Source organism: Ornithorhynchus anatinus, chromosome 20, assembly GCF_004115215.2.
Source record: "Ornithorhynchus anatinus isolate Pmale09 chromosome 20, mOrnAna1.pri.v4, whole genome shotgun sequence".
Taxonomy (NCBI): Eukaryota; Metazoa; Chordata; class Mammalia; order Monotremata; family Ornithorhynchidae; genus Ornithorhynchus; species Ornithorhynchus anatinus.
In genome coordinates this window covers 29,623,850-29,637,104 of record NC_041747.1, presented here as the reverse complement: position 1 = coordinate 29,637,104, position 13,255 = coordinate 29,623,850, and the positions used below count along the sequence as shown (strand labels likewise).

The window sequence follows — 13,255 nt, the reverse complement described above, 5'->3', positions numbered from 1 at the left end:
AGTTAGGGGTGCCTATCCGAAGTCGGGTGTTTTGGGCTACACTCCTCCCAACTGAGCCAGGGACAGGTCAGCTGGGATCCCCTTCTACAACAGAAACTCCCTGCTGGGCATGGAGATGAGGGGCCACGGTGGGGTTTTCCTAGGCTCAGCCTGGCTCTGAGTTCCTGTCCCACCGCAGGAGGATGACCTGGCTGAGCTGGCGTCCCAGCAGTATTTTGTGGACTACGGGTCTGAGATGATTCTCGAACGGCTCCTGAACCTGGTGCCCTCCTACATCCCCGATCGGGAGATCACGCCCCTCAGGTCCTTGGAGAAGTGGGCCCAGTTGGCCATCGCGGCGCACAAGAAGGCAGGAGGGGCTGAGGCTGGGGGTGATGGGGCTGGGCCTGGGGTGGGGTTTGCGGGCTTGCTGGCTGTGTTCCCCCTCCTAACCCCTCCTCTGGGACCCCGGGGGTGCTGGACAGGTCGGGCTGAGGACGGGATAGTAATCAGAAGCCCGTCCTTCTATCCCTCCTACTTGGGTGGTTTCCTCTCTAGGCTTCCAAATCTGTGCACTTCCTCCTACCCCGGCATATTACCCTGCTTCAAGGCAGGAGGCTGGACTGGAGGTCTTCCCAGTCCCATGTTTCTTTCCTGGATTCTTCAGGTGGGGTGGGAAGGGCAAGAGAAGGAGGGCCTGGCTAACCTGGCTCAGGAGGGACAGAGCCTCATACATCAGTCAGTCACTGGTATTTATTGAGCGCGTACTGTGTGCAGAGCACTATACTAAGTGCTTGGGAGAATACAATATAGCCATAAACAGGCACATTCCCTGCCCACAAAGAGCTTGTAGCCTAGAGGGGGAGACAGACATTAATATAAATAAATAAAATTACAGAGATATACTAAGTGCTGGGACTGGGAGGGGGATGAACAAAGGGAGCAGTCGGTGATGCAGAAGGGAGTTGAAGAAAAGGAACAGAGAGTTTAGTCAGGGAAAGCCTCTGTGGCCTCCAGCCTCTTGTACTTGACTGTAGATGTGGCACTGGGACTTGTCTGAAGAGGCAGAACCTCGTACGGGGCTGTAACTGTGATCTTAGGGCTGTTCTGGGGAGTCAGAGCCCCATTTTATGGCTGTAGAGAAGCAGTGCAGCCTAGTGGAAAGAGCATGGGCTCGGGAGTCAGAGGACATGAGTTTTAATCCCGGCTCTGCCACATGTCTGCTGTGTGACCTTTGGCAAAGTCACTTAAATTCTCTGGGCCTCGTTTACCTCAGCTTGTAAAATGGGGATTAATAATAATAATAGTGATGGTATTTGTTAAGTGCTTACTATGAGCCAAGCACTGTTCTAAGTGCTGGGATAGATGCAAGGTTATCAGGTTGGCCCACGTGGAGCTCACAGATGAGGTAACTGAGGCACAGAGAAGCTAAGTAACTTGCCCAGAGTCACACAGCTGTCAAGTGGCAGAGCGGGATTAAGAATGTGAGCCCCATGTGGGATAGGGACTGTGTCCAACCTATCTCGTATCTACCCCAGCACTTAGAACAGTGCCTGGAACATAGTAAGAGCTTAACAAATACCACAATTATTTTTTAATTATTATAATTATAGTAGATATGGCCTCGGGGCTGGAATCAGAGCCTCATGCGTGGTATAGATGTGGCCTCGGGGTCGGTCTCGGCTCACAATAAGGGAGCAAGCCAAAGGGCGGAACCCAAGTGGCATTAACCACAAGAACCTCAGAGCGCTCAGGACCCTCATTTCTATCTTCTGTCTGCTCCTACTCCACCCCCAGCCCACACTCGACTCCTAGTCGACCCCTGATTATCAGGTGGGGCTGCCCGGAGAAGGAAGGGGGTCTCCCAACCTGTGGCTTGTGGGACCCCGGCATCCACTCCATGCCTGGTCCTCACCCACCCCTCCCCTGCTCCCCACAGGGCATTTACGCCCAGAGGAGGACCGACTCTCAGAAGGTCAAGGAGGATGTGGTGAACTTTGCTCGTTTCAAGTGGCCCCTGCTCTTCTCCAGGTTTTACGAAGCCTTTAAATTCTCAGGTACGGACCTCCCTCATCCGTCCATTTCCCGAACTGGGTACCTGGACTCGGGGCCTCCAACAGAAGTAGCCAGGAGTGAGGATAAAGAGAGGTAGAGGGAAGTCAATGCTGTATCCCCCAACCCGGCCCTTGGGGACCCAGATCCAGGGGGATTTAGGGGCTCATTGAGGCTCGAATGGTCAGGATGTGGCCATGGTCAGTTGTCAGAGGAGAAAGGGCTATTATAAAACCTGGAGGTTTGGGTGGATTCAAGGGTGAGCATCCACGAAGAATCACCAGATGAGAGTCAGTGGGCGGATGGTGTGTGATGGGTCACTGGGGGACAATCAGGGATGGAGAGGGGAAGAGTCAAGGTGTCGAATGGACCGTCCCTAACCACGAAGTTGGATGACCAGGAAGGTGATCAGCACTCGGTTCCTCCCAGCATGCTGGTGCCCCACCCCCTCCTCGCCTTCCCCATCCCAGGGCCCAACCTGCCCAAAAATGATGTCATTGTGGCCGTCAACTGGACGGGCGTCTACTTTGTGGATGAGCAGGAGCAGGTCCTGCTGGAGCTATCCTTTCCCGAGATCACGGCTGTGTCCAGCAGCAGGTACGGGCTGGGGCTGGAGGGGGGCCAGGAAGCCTCAGTGGTCGGGGGCTCGGAATCGGCTTCTCAGCAACCCAAATTTGGCACCTCTGTCCCCCCAGGACGTTGGGGTTGGGGTCATGTGAGAGGGGTAGACTGGAAGGACTGTGGGTTGGGGTGGTTAAGAGGGGTTTGAGAGGGGTGGCCTGGGACAAGGGTCAGCGTCGGAGGTAAGGGGTGGTTGTGGGGCAGGGGTCAGCGCCTGGCCACCCCTTGCTGCAGGGGGGGGAAGCTGCCTGGCCAGAGCTTCACCCTGGCCACCATCAAAGGGGAAGAGTACACCTTCACCTCCAATAACGCCGAGGACATCCGTGACCTCGTGGTGACTTTCCTGGAAGGGCTGAGGAAGAGGTCAAAATACGTGGTCGCCCTCCAAGACAACCCCAACCCCGGTGAGTGCAGGAGCCTCCGGCTCACCCGCTCTCTCCCGTCCTTTCCTGAACTCCCCATGAGGCCCTCCCCTACGCCCTACACCGCCTGTGGGACCACCTGGCCAGGAACGACTCCTTCCCAGGCGGGATCCTGTCCAACCCAGACTTTTTCAGAGAAGGGCACTGGAAGGCTGTAGGGGATCATGTGCCGGCCACTCTCCTGGACACCCCCCTTCAAGGTTAGGGACAGACCAATCGATCAGTGATAGCTTGTTGTGTGCTGAGCACCGTATAGAGCACCAATACAGTAGAGTTGATAGACACGTTCTCTGCCCCAAAGGAGCTTTTTTATGGTACTTGTTAAGCAATTACAGTGGGCCAAGTACTGTACTAAGCACTGAGATAGAAACAAGCTAGTCAGGTTGTACCCAATCTTGTCCCACGTGGGACTCACGGTCTAAATCCCCATTTTGCAGATGAGGTAATCCCAACTCTGCCACTTGTCAGCTGTGTGACTGTGGGCAAGTCACTTAACTTCTCAGTGCCTCAGTTACCTTATCTGTAAAATGGGGATTGACTGTGAGCCTCCCAGAGGACAACCCGATTACCCTGTATCTACCCCAGCGCTCAGAACAGTGCTCTGCACATAGTAAGCGCTTAACAAATACCAACATTATTATTATTATTAATTCAGGCACAGAGAAATGCGGTGACTTGCCCAAGGTCATACAGCAGACAAGTGGCAGAGCGGGGATTAGAACCCAGGTCCTTCTGTCCCCCAGAGCCATGGTCTATCCATTAAGCAATACTGCTTCTCTATCTTACAATCTGTAGGAGATAGACAGGGGAAGTGGACAGTACAAGGTTATAGGTACATACTCCCGTAGAGCTGGGGATGGAATGAATTTCAAAGTGCTTAGATGACAGAAGCAACATGACCTAGTAGATAGAGCCGAGGCCTGGGAATCAGAAGGACCTGGGTTCTAATCCCGGCTCCACCACTTGTCTGCTGTGTGAGCTTGGGCAAGTCACTTAACTTCTCTGTGCCTCAGCTGTAAAATGAGGATTAAGACCGTGGTCCCCACGTGGGACACGGACTGTGTCCAACCTGATAAATCCAACTGATAACCCAGTGCTTATTACAGTGTCAGGCACCTAGTAATTGCTTAACAAATACCATAAAAAAAGAAGGAGGGTGAATAGGAAAAATGAGGGCCTCATGAGGAAAGGGCTCTTAGAGGATGTGTGATGCATATAGGGCTTTGAAGGGGGTGGACTGTTGGATATGAGGGGAGATTGAGTTCCAGGTAAGAGGGAGAACATGGGCAAAGGTCCAGCAGTGAAAGCATCCAACCCCCCTGATTCTCCTCTCTCCATTCCTGACTCTCCCTCAGTGCCCAGCCCACCTCCTCTGCTCTTTCCCCTCTCCACCCTCCCCACCCATCAAACCCAGGGAGTCTGATAGAGCCAATCAGCATCCTTGGCTGGGAAACCTCTTGGTTCATATAAAAGGTAGAATTGTGTTAGGCAGCCCAAAGGATTTTTGGTGAAAATCAGGGTAGTGAGATGCCTTTTCCCAGCTTGCCCTCTTTCCCTTTCTCTCTCAAAGATAGGGTGGAGCTGGGGCAGCAGGGAAGCCGGGGTTGTACTCCCCCCACCCCCAGCACTGGACTGATAATCTCAGCATGCCATAGGGCCTTAACTGAACACATACTGACCATGCTTCAGTCAAAACAGGGACAGTGAGAGCATTTGTAGTGAAAAAAAGCAGCTGGAGGTCAGGGCAGAGTTAGCTGACTTGTGTAGCACGATCTGTCCCCTTCCTGGGACTCCCCGTTGACAGGTTTTCTAGAACGGCCCAGGGCAACTCACGAAATTCTAGGGATATCCCTGCTAAACCGGTAGCCTTGCAGATTATACTAATTATAATAGGGATTATACGGATCAGATGGTCCAGGCCTCCACCAAGGGCCAGAGAGGCCCAAATGGCCCCTCAGGGTCGGAAGTCAGGGAGGACTTCCTGCTGTGCCAGGAGAGACTGGGAGAGACACTTCCCTGGAGTCTGGGAGAAAACCCGGACATTTCTTTCCCATCCCCGGGGAGGTAGTGTCAGCACTAGCGGCCTGGCAGGGATGGGGTGGGTCAAGGTTCCCTGATGTTGTGGCCAGTGGAGTTCTGGGCCCCAGCAGGTCTTGCCCAAGTGGGGAGCAAGACTCATCCCTCTTTGCTCATCTGCCAGGGGGCGATGAGTCCGGCTTCCTTGGCTTCGCCAAAGGAGACCTCATCGTCCTGGATCAGGACACGGGTGAGCAGGTCATGACCTTGGGCTGGGCCAACGGTGTCAACGAGCGGACCGGGCAGAGAGGGGACTTCCCCACCGACTGCGTGTACGTCATGCCCACAGTCACCAGGCCGCCAGCAGAGATCGCGGTACGTGGAGGACCCTGGGCAGGGGACAAGGTGGCAGAATCCCACGCCCTGGGCAGCCGGGCAGGTTGGCAATCTCTCCGGTCCCTCTTCACCACATCAGGGCCCCTTTTCACACCCCACCTTCCCCCTCTCCCAGACGGCAGCAAGGGCGGGAGTGGGTGATGGGAGCAATCAGCTCCTGGGCGCCTCAAGGCCTGGAAGCTCTAGACTGTAAGCTCGTTATGGGCAGGTAATGTGTCTGTTTGTTATACTGCACTCTCCCAAGCGCTTAATACAGTGCTCTCCACACAGCGCTCAATAAGTAGATGGACAGAAAGAATGGAATACCTGTTCTACACTGTTGCCATTCATGCTGGCCTCCCAGAGTTCCCTCTGTCCCTCTGGTCTGCCATTGCGGCCGTCACATCCCCAAGAGAGGGGTGCGAGTGGCCTCCCAGTACCTCCCCATGCACAATCTCTGCACTCCTCAGTTTCACACCCTTCAGGGAGAGGCAAAGGAAGCCAAGTGTCTGCTCTCCCCAGGCCCTGGTCACTATGACCCCCGCCCAGCGGCAGGATGTCGTTAGAATGTCGCAGCAGGCCGCGGTGGAGCCAGAGGTCAAAGTGAAGCCTTACACACTGGAAGAGTTCTCTTACGATTACTTCAGGTACAACTAGAGACCAGCAGGATCTTGGGGGTCAGGGGGATAAAGGGAGGGGAAGATAGGAGAAAAACAAGGTGGGAGGGGAGGGATCAGACCACCACCAAGCAGACTGGGGTCGACACAGATTCAGGGAGGGGATGGAGATCAGCGGTTATGTCTTGGGATCCCTGCACCTCCATGCCTTGAAGGTGGTCCCGGCCAATCCAGGGCCTGATATTGTCACCGTATTGGAGGGTGAGCGATGACTCCAAACAGCCCCACTCAGGTCCAGCCCCGAATGTGGTCTCTGATGTTTGCAAAGTCTGTGTACTGGTCACCCTCCTGGCCCTAGGGGTCAGATAGGAGATGCTTCTGTGAGGGGGCAGGCAGGAGGGTTAAGAAGCTTGGGTTGGGGGCTGGCTGGAGGCGGGGGGGGGGATGATGTGGGCCAGAGACAAGCAGAAGCAGCAAGAGCAGCAATATTTGAATATGTTGAGCGCTGTGCAGGGCGCTATGCTAGTCACCCATTGTGTGCAAGGGTCTGGAACTGGTTGTCCAGTGCATATGGGGTCCTGTTCCATGCTAAGTTCTGGGGAAGTGACAGAGGTAAGAGAGGTGGCCCCTGCCTGTTCTCAGGGAGCTGGCAGTCTCACGGGAGAGGACCAAGGACAGATGGTCCCACCTGCCCGGGCTCCTGCGCCCGGGCACCCTCTCCCCCAGGCCGCCGCCCAAGCACACCCTCAGCCGGGTCATGATCACCAAGAGTCGCGGCAAGGACAGGCTGTGGAGCCACTCGAGGGAGCCCATCAAGCAGGCGCTGCTGCGGAAGCTGGTGGGGAACGAGGAGCTGTCGCAGGAAGCCTGCATGGCCTTCATCGATATCCCTCCGAGCAGGCCGCCGCGCCGCGGGGTGCGGGCCCGGCTCCCGGCTCCACTCCAGGAAACCCAGAACCCGTGGGGTTGCGGGGCGGGGGGAGCCCGGGGCGAGCTCCGGAACAGCAAAGGATGCCAGTTAGAGCTTCCTTGACGGCGCTGCACCCATGCTCAAGTACATGGGGGACCACCCCTCCAAGAGAGCTCGCTCTGTCAACGAGCTCACCGACCAGATCTTCGAAGGGGCCCTGAAGGCAGAGCCCCTGAAAGACGAGATCTACGTTCAGATCCTCAAGCAGCTCACCGACAACCACATCAGGTAGGAGCCTGCCCCTCCGAGGTCCTCAGCTCCTGTGCCTTTTACCGGGCGTGGAGCCGATCAGGGGGCTTCGGAAGTACCCAGTGCTGGGCTGAACACTGGGGTAGAAGAGTCCCTGTAAGAGAGAGACGGGCAGGGATCTGTACGGAGGAGGAAACGGGCCCGGAGAGGGTAGATGATTTGCCCAAGGTAACGCAGCAGATGGGGTCATAGTGGGGACTGGTACTCTGGTCTCCTGACTCCCAGCCTTAGGCTTTCTCCTCTAGGCCATCCACACTTGGTTGAGCCAGTCAGTTGTCAGTCGTATTTACTGAACGCTTGCTGTTTGCCGAGAACCACAGGGTTTGGGAGTGTACAGTATAAGAATAACCAGGCAATCCCTGCTCACAGTGAGCTTACGGTCTAGAAGGACTGCAGAAGGGGCCCCTGACCCCCTTGGTCTTGACCGGAGTGGCCCACCCCCAGGTACAGCGAAGACAAGGGCTGGGAGCTCCTGTGGCTGTGCACCGGCCTCTTCCCCCCGAGCAACGTCCTGCTGCCGCACGTCCAGCGCTTCCTGCAGTCGCACAGACACCAGCCGCTCTCCACCGACTGCTTGCAGCGGCTCCAGAAAGCCTTGAGGTGCGGCTGGCCCGGCCCGGTTCCCCGCCCCCTCCGTCCCCACGGGATCTCTCCGGCCCCGGCTGGAATCCTGTTGCCTTTCAGGAACGGGTCTCGGAAGTATCCGCCCCACCTGGTGGAGGTGGAAGCCATTCAACACAAGACGACCCAGATCTTCCACAAAGTTTACTTCCCCGATGACACGGACGAGGTGGGGCGGAGGCCGGGGGCGGGTCTGGGATCTGGGGAAACTGGGGCAAAGGGTGTGGCCCTGATATGTGTGTCTCATGTGCACATGTCCCACGTGTCCACGGGGCCAGGGGTCAGCCTTCCTCATGGCTTGTGGTTCCTCCCTCCACTGGAGCCGCCCTGTCACACCGCCGGTGCCCCCCATACCTAGTTGTCCATGTTTCTGTCGGCGGGGATTCGATCTTCCTACCCGCAGAGCCTCAGAGCTGGGGTCTTGCGGGGGTGGGGGACCGGTGACAGCCAACGGGCCTGGTGCCCTCTGCCCAAAGGACACTCTGGGTCAGGGGGGCAGGGGAGGGGTCCGGCGACACGGGGAGAACAGGGTTTGGGGATGAGAGCAAAGCCGGGAACGGGGCGGTGGGGGGCAGCCCCTTCCTCAGCCCAGACCCTCAGTCCCTGCTTCCCCAGGCATTCGAGGTGGAGTCCAGCACCAAAGCGAAGGATTTCTGTCAGAGTATTTCCACCAGGCTGCTCCTCAAGTCTCCGGATGGATTCAGCCTCTTCGTCAAAATCTCCGACAAGGTTCGTCAGGACCCGTCACCTCCCCTTCCCAGGCCCCTGTCACCGAGGAACCACCGGCCTCTTTCAAACCGGAGCGTCAGGGGACTGCCTTGTCCTGGCCTTACCAGGAGGGGAACAAGTTAGAGAATAGTCAGACTCTCGGGGGGGGGGGAGGGGTGGTCTTGGTTGGCCCTTTTGGGCGCTACCTGTCTCCTGGCGTTTCTGAGTCTCACTTGCTACCTCTGAATTCATCTCTGCCTCAGAGTTGGGAGGGGGTGGGAGGTGGGGGGATGTGTACGGGGATGTGGGGGTGTCTACATGTGTGTATTTCTTCCTCTGTGATTTTTCTTATGGTATTTATGAAGCACTTACTATGTACCAGGCACTATTTCTAACACTGGCGTAGATGCAAGCTAATCAGGTTGGACACAGTCCCTATCCCACGTGAGGCTCATAGTCTTTATCCCCATTTTACAGATGAGGTAATGGAGGCAAAGAGAAGTGCCCAAAATCACACAGCAGATGTGTGTTGGAGCCGGGATTAGAACCCAGGTCCTTCTGACTCCCAGGCCTGTGCTCTATCCACTAGGCCACGCTGCTTCTGTGTCTGTGTGTCACTCCATCCCTGTCAACACCCCTGGCCCACAGAGGGTCAGTGGTGGTCCCCCCTGAGCCCCGGTTGTGCTGTGCAGGTGATCAGCGTTCCGGAGGGAGATTTCTTCTTTGACTTTGTCCGACACCTGACGGACTGGATCAAGAAAGCAAGACCTGTGAAAGAAGGTAACACGGCGGGGCCTTGTGGGGTTCTCACTCAGCCCGGGCCACCGTCATGTGGATGGCAACCCCAGTGATGACATCGGGGGGGGGGCGTCACATTGTCTTTGGTCCATCCGGGGTCACGCAGGGAGAGTCAGAGATGGAGAGGGAAGAGTCGGGGGTATCGGATGGCCCGTGCTGGTTGCTCGGGGAGAGTCGAGGGTGTTGGATGGGTCCTGCTGGAGGTATGCTGAAGAGACGGGCAACAACTGAACCTGGAAGCCTTCGTGGGTGAGGGAGACGGGTCCTCGGGGAGTCTGGGTTGGCTGATGGGGCGAAGGAAGCCGTCCCGCACCAACCTACCGCATGTCCTCTCAGGGATCGTGCCTTCGCTGACCTACCAAGTGTTCTTCATGAAGAAGCTGTGGACGAGCACCGTCCCAGGGAAGGACCCCATGGCCGACTCCATCTTCCACTACTACCAGGTGGGCCAGGACCGCTCCCCGACCCGGGTCCGTCCCCCACCCCAGTGCACGACGGCCTGTCCGTAGCCGAAAGCCTGAGCCGCAGAGAAGAACCGTGAGGTTCCTCGTGAGGGATCCGCTACCTGCCCTCCCCCGTCTTCCTGCTCTTCTCCTTCCCCGGCCCCTCCCGGCCCCATCCCCACCCCCGTGACCTGCTGCTCCCTGCAGGAGCTCCCCAAGTACCTGCGTGGCTACCACCGTTGCACGCGGGAAGAGGTGCTGAGCCTGGCAGCCCTGATCTACAGGGTCAAGTTCGAAGACGACAAGTCCTATTTCCCCAGCATCCCCAAGCTGCTCCGGGAGCTGGTGCCCCAGGACCTGATCTCTCAGCTCTCCCCGGACGACTGGAAACGGGTAACAGCCGCTCCACCCATGGGCTGTGCCCCGCTGCGTCACCACGGGGCCCAGGGACTCCCCAGAGCAGTGGGTGGGGGCCCCAGGGGGACGGGGCAGTCTGCTGGGGTAAAACCCCCTGGAGGGGGTTGGAAAAGAAGACAGGCATTATCTCTACGGAAAAAGACATCCGCTGCAGATAGAGAAGCAGTGTGGTCTAGTGGGAAGAGCAGGGACCCAGGAGCCAGAGGACCGAGGTTCTAATCCTGGATTTGCCACTTTTCTGCTGAATGACCTTGGACAAGTCGCTTAAGTACTCTGTGCCTCAGTTTCCTCATCTGTAAAATGGGGATTAAGTCCTACTCTGACTGTGAGCCCCATGTAATCAGGGACTGTGTCCAACCTGATTATCTTGTATTTATTACAGTGCTTAGGACAGTGCTTGGCACCCAGTAATCGCTTCATAAATGCCGTTATTATAATCCACCGTCGTGTCATTGAGGCCTGGAGGATCGGGGCGTCTCTGGCATTTAGGATGGGCTGTATATTGATACCTCCCCAAGTGGGGCTGAGCCCACCCTAAGCTGGGAAAGATGGGGGCCTCCAGGGCTGGTCCCTCCTTGCTTCTGACCAGAGGGAAGCAATCAGGCCTGGAGGGCAATTGAGGGAGAGGGGTTGTACCCCGTGGGGGTCACTACCACTCCTTAATGCTGCCAGTAACGGTCCACCCGGATGCCTGGGGGAGGTCCGAAGTTGGGGAGGTGGCAGGGATCTTGCTGGGCACCCAGACTCTGGCAAGCAGGCAGGAAGTCACTAGGCAGTGGCAGGAGCTGCAGCACCATGACGTCAGGGCACCGCCCGGCTGTGGGGCAGGGCGGGGGGCAGGGCGGGCAGGGGATGGGCTGGGAAACTGGGCCGTCCTGAAGATTTAGTGGTGGTGGTTTCTGTCAGGAGCTTCAGTTTCCCCCACTCTGATCTCTGAGGTTTGAGGGGGAAGGGTGGGCCTGGAGGTTGGGGGGCCGGACGGCAGTGGAGGAAAGCAGATCGGGTCGGGGGTGCCCATCAGGGGGTTGGAGCACAGTTGAAGGTCTCCATGCACAACATTTCCCCACAGTCCATCGTCGCCTATTTCAACAAGCACGCGGGCAAGTCCAAGGAGGAGGCCAAGCTGGCTTTCCTCAGGCTCATCTTCAAGTGGCCCACGTTTGGCTCGGCCTTCTTTGAGGTCAAAGTACGTGCCCAGTGGGGACAGGGCCGGCGGAGGGAGGGGGGAGGTGGGAGAACATAGATGGTGGGTGATGACGGCAGGGGAGGCTCTCATCTTGATCTCTGAGCTGCTTGGCAGTCAACCGACCGATCGATCCACCTGTGCTGGCTACCTCTCTCGGGCCCCGAAGCTGAGCGGCCGTGCCGACCCGGGGCTCCCTGCCCACCCGTACCCTCGTCCAGTCGGGCAGGTGGCCAGGCGGGTCAGGGCAGCCTTCCTTTCTGTCTCAGCAAACCACTGAGCCGAACTTCCCCGAGATCCTGCTGATCGCAATCAACAAGCACGGCGTCAGCCTCATTGACCCCAGGTCCAAGGTAACGGCCAGTCAGGTGGGCGTTGGTCCTCGCCATCCCCGTCCCACCTCCAGCCTCCATCCTTCGCTCGGTCCAGCTTGCTACCCCTCAGATGATCTCCCGTCCTGGCGCTTGACTAGTTTCCCCACCCAAACCCCTACCTTAACCCAAGAATAATAATAATAATAACTGTGATATTTGTTAAGCTCTTACTCTGTGTCAGGCACTGTACTAAGGGGGGGATACAAGCAAATCGGGTTGGACACAGTCCCTGTCCCATATAGGGCTCACAATCCCAATCCCCGTTTTACAGATGAGGCACAGAGAAGTACGGTCAAACAGCAGATAAGTGGTGGAGCTGGGATTAGAACCCATGACCTTCCGATTCCCAGGCTCGTGCTCTGTCGGTTATGCCTTGCAGCTGCCCCACCTCCCTCCGGGACAACCTCACCCCTCTCTTCCTTCGCCACCTTTGCAGGCTGTTCTCACCTCTTTTTCTCCCCTCCCACCAGGACATCCTCACCACCCACCCCTTCACCAAGATCTCAAACTGGAGCAGCGGCAACACGTATTTCCACATCACCATTGGGAACCTGGTCCGAGGGAGCAAGCTGCTCTGCGAGACTTCCCTGGTAAGAGACTTGGAGCTGGGACCCTCCCCTTTCCTCCCCCTACCCCCCGGGTCGGGTTGCCGCCGACCTCGATGGGGAGAGGGGGGAGATAATAGTAATAATAGAATTTATTAAATGCTTGCTTACTGGGTGCAGAGCACAGTGCTAAACCCTGGGGGAGAATACACAGGTGCGAATTAGATATGATCCCTGTCCTTTGGTGGGGGAGAGCCAGAGGACATCCAGGCAGTGTCCGGGACCCCCCTTTCTCCCGGGCCCATAGACACTTCCCTCACGCCCCTCCTTGTAGGGCTACAAGATGGATGACCTGTTGACATCCTACATCAGCCAGATGCTGACAGCCATGAGCAAGCAGAGGAGCGGGAAGGGCAGCAAGTGAACTGGGGCCGGGCCCCTGCTTCTCCGTCAGCTGCGGCCCGTCGGGTACCCCTGCAGCTGGGGCTGGGCCTGCCGGGGGCGGGGGTGGGCGAGGCCCCGCGGACCCCCGGCCCCTGACTCTGACCCCGACTCCCCATCCAGCGAGGACGACTATCTGTGACCCCAAGGAGGAGAGGCCGCCTCCCACGAAGGGGGAGGGACTCCTGGTGAAGCCCCTTGTGGTCATCCCCTGACCCCTACCCCACAGAGAGATGTAAAGAAACAAGTGTATTTCAATGGGGTCTCTGTGCTGTGTGAGTCGTGGCGGGCAAGGACCACCAAGGAGTGGTATCAAGACTCCCCCCACCCCATTTCCAATAAGTGGTGAATCATCTTTCTGAGAGCCAGAGCGGTCTGTGGGTGGCTGGTCGGCCAGAGGGGTGGGTCTCTCCTGCATCCTTGT

General features: G+C 57.4%; 1 protein-coding gene across 1 annotated transcript in view; it reads left to right on the top strand.

Moving 5' to 3' along the window:
• The window catches only part of MYO7A (myosin VIIA), a 41,585-nt gene extending 28,492 nt beyond the window's left edge, over positions 1-13,093 (top strand). Inside the window, exons 33-50 of the mRNA XM_029048388.2 lie at positions 179-349; positions 1,919-2,036; positions 2,502-2,628; positions 2,887-3,056; positions 5,275-5,465; positions 5,988-6,112; positions 6,809-6,966; positions 7,127-7,280; positions 7,746-7,901; positions 7,986-8,091; positions 8,538-8,651; positions 9,323-9,410; positions 9,765-9,871; positions 10,079-10,264; positions 11,358-11,474; positions 11,741-11,824; positions 12,316-12,435; positions 12,725-13,093. Coding sequence (XP_028904221.1) covers positions 179-349; positions 1,919-2,036; positions 2,502-2,628; positions 2,887-3,056; positions 5,275-5,465; positions 5,988-6,112; positions 6,809-6,966; positions 7,127-7,280; positions 7,746-7,901; positions 7,986-8,091; positions 8,538-8,651; positions 9,323-9,410; positions 9,765-9,871; positions 10,079-10,264; positions 11,358-11,474; positions 11,741-11,824; positions 12,316-12,435; positions 12,725-12,814 — 2,382 coding nt within the window. The 3' untranslated portion in view covers positions 12,815-13,093. The remainder of the gene's footprint in view (positions 1-178; positions 350-1,918; positions 2,037-2,501; positions 2,629-2,886; positions 3,057-5,274; positions 5,466-5,987; positions 6,113-6,808; positions 6,967-7,126; positions 7,281-7,745; positions 7,902-7,985; positions 8,092-8,537; positions 8,652-9,322; positions 9,411-9,764; positions 9,872-10,078; positions 10,265-11,357; positions 11,475-11,740; positions 11,825-12,315; positions 12,436-12,724) is intronic.
• Positions 13,094-13,255: the final 162 nt, after the last annotated feature.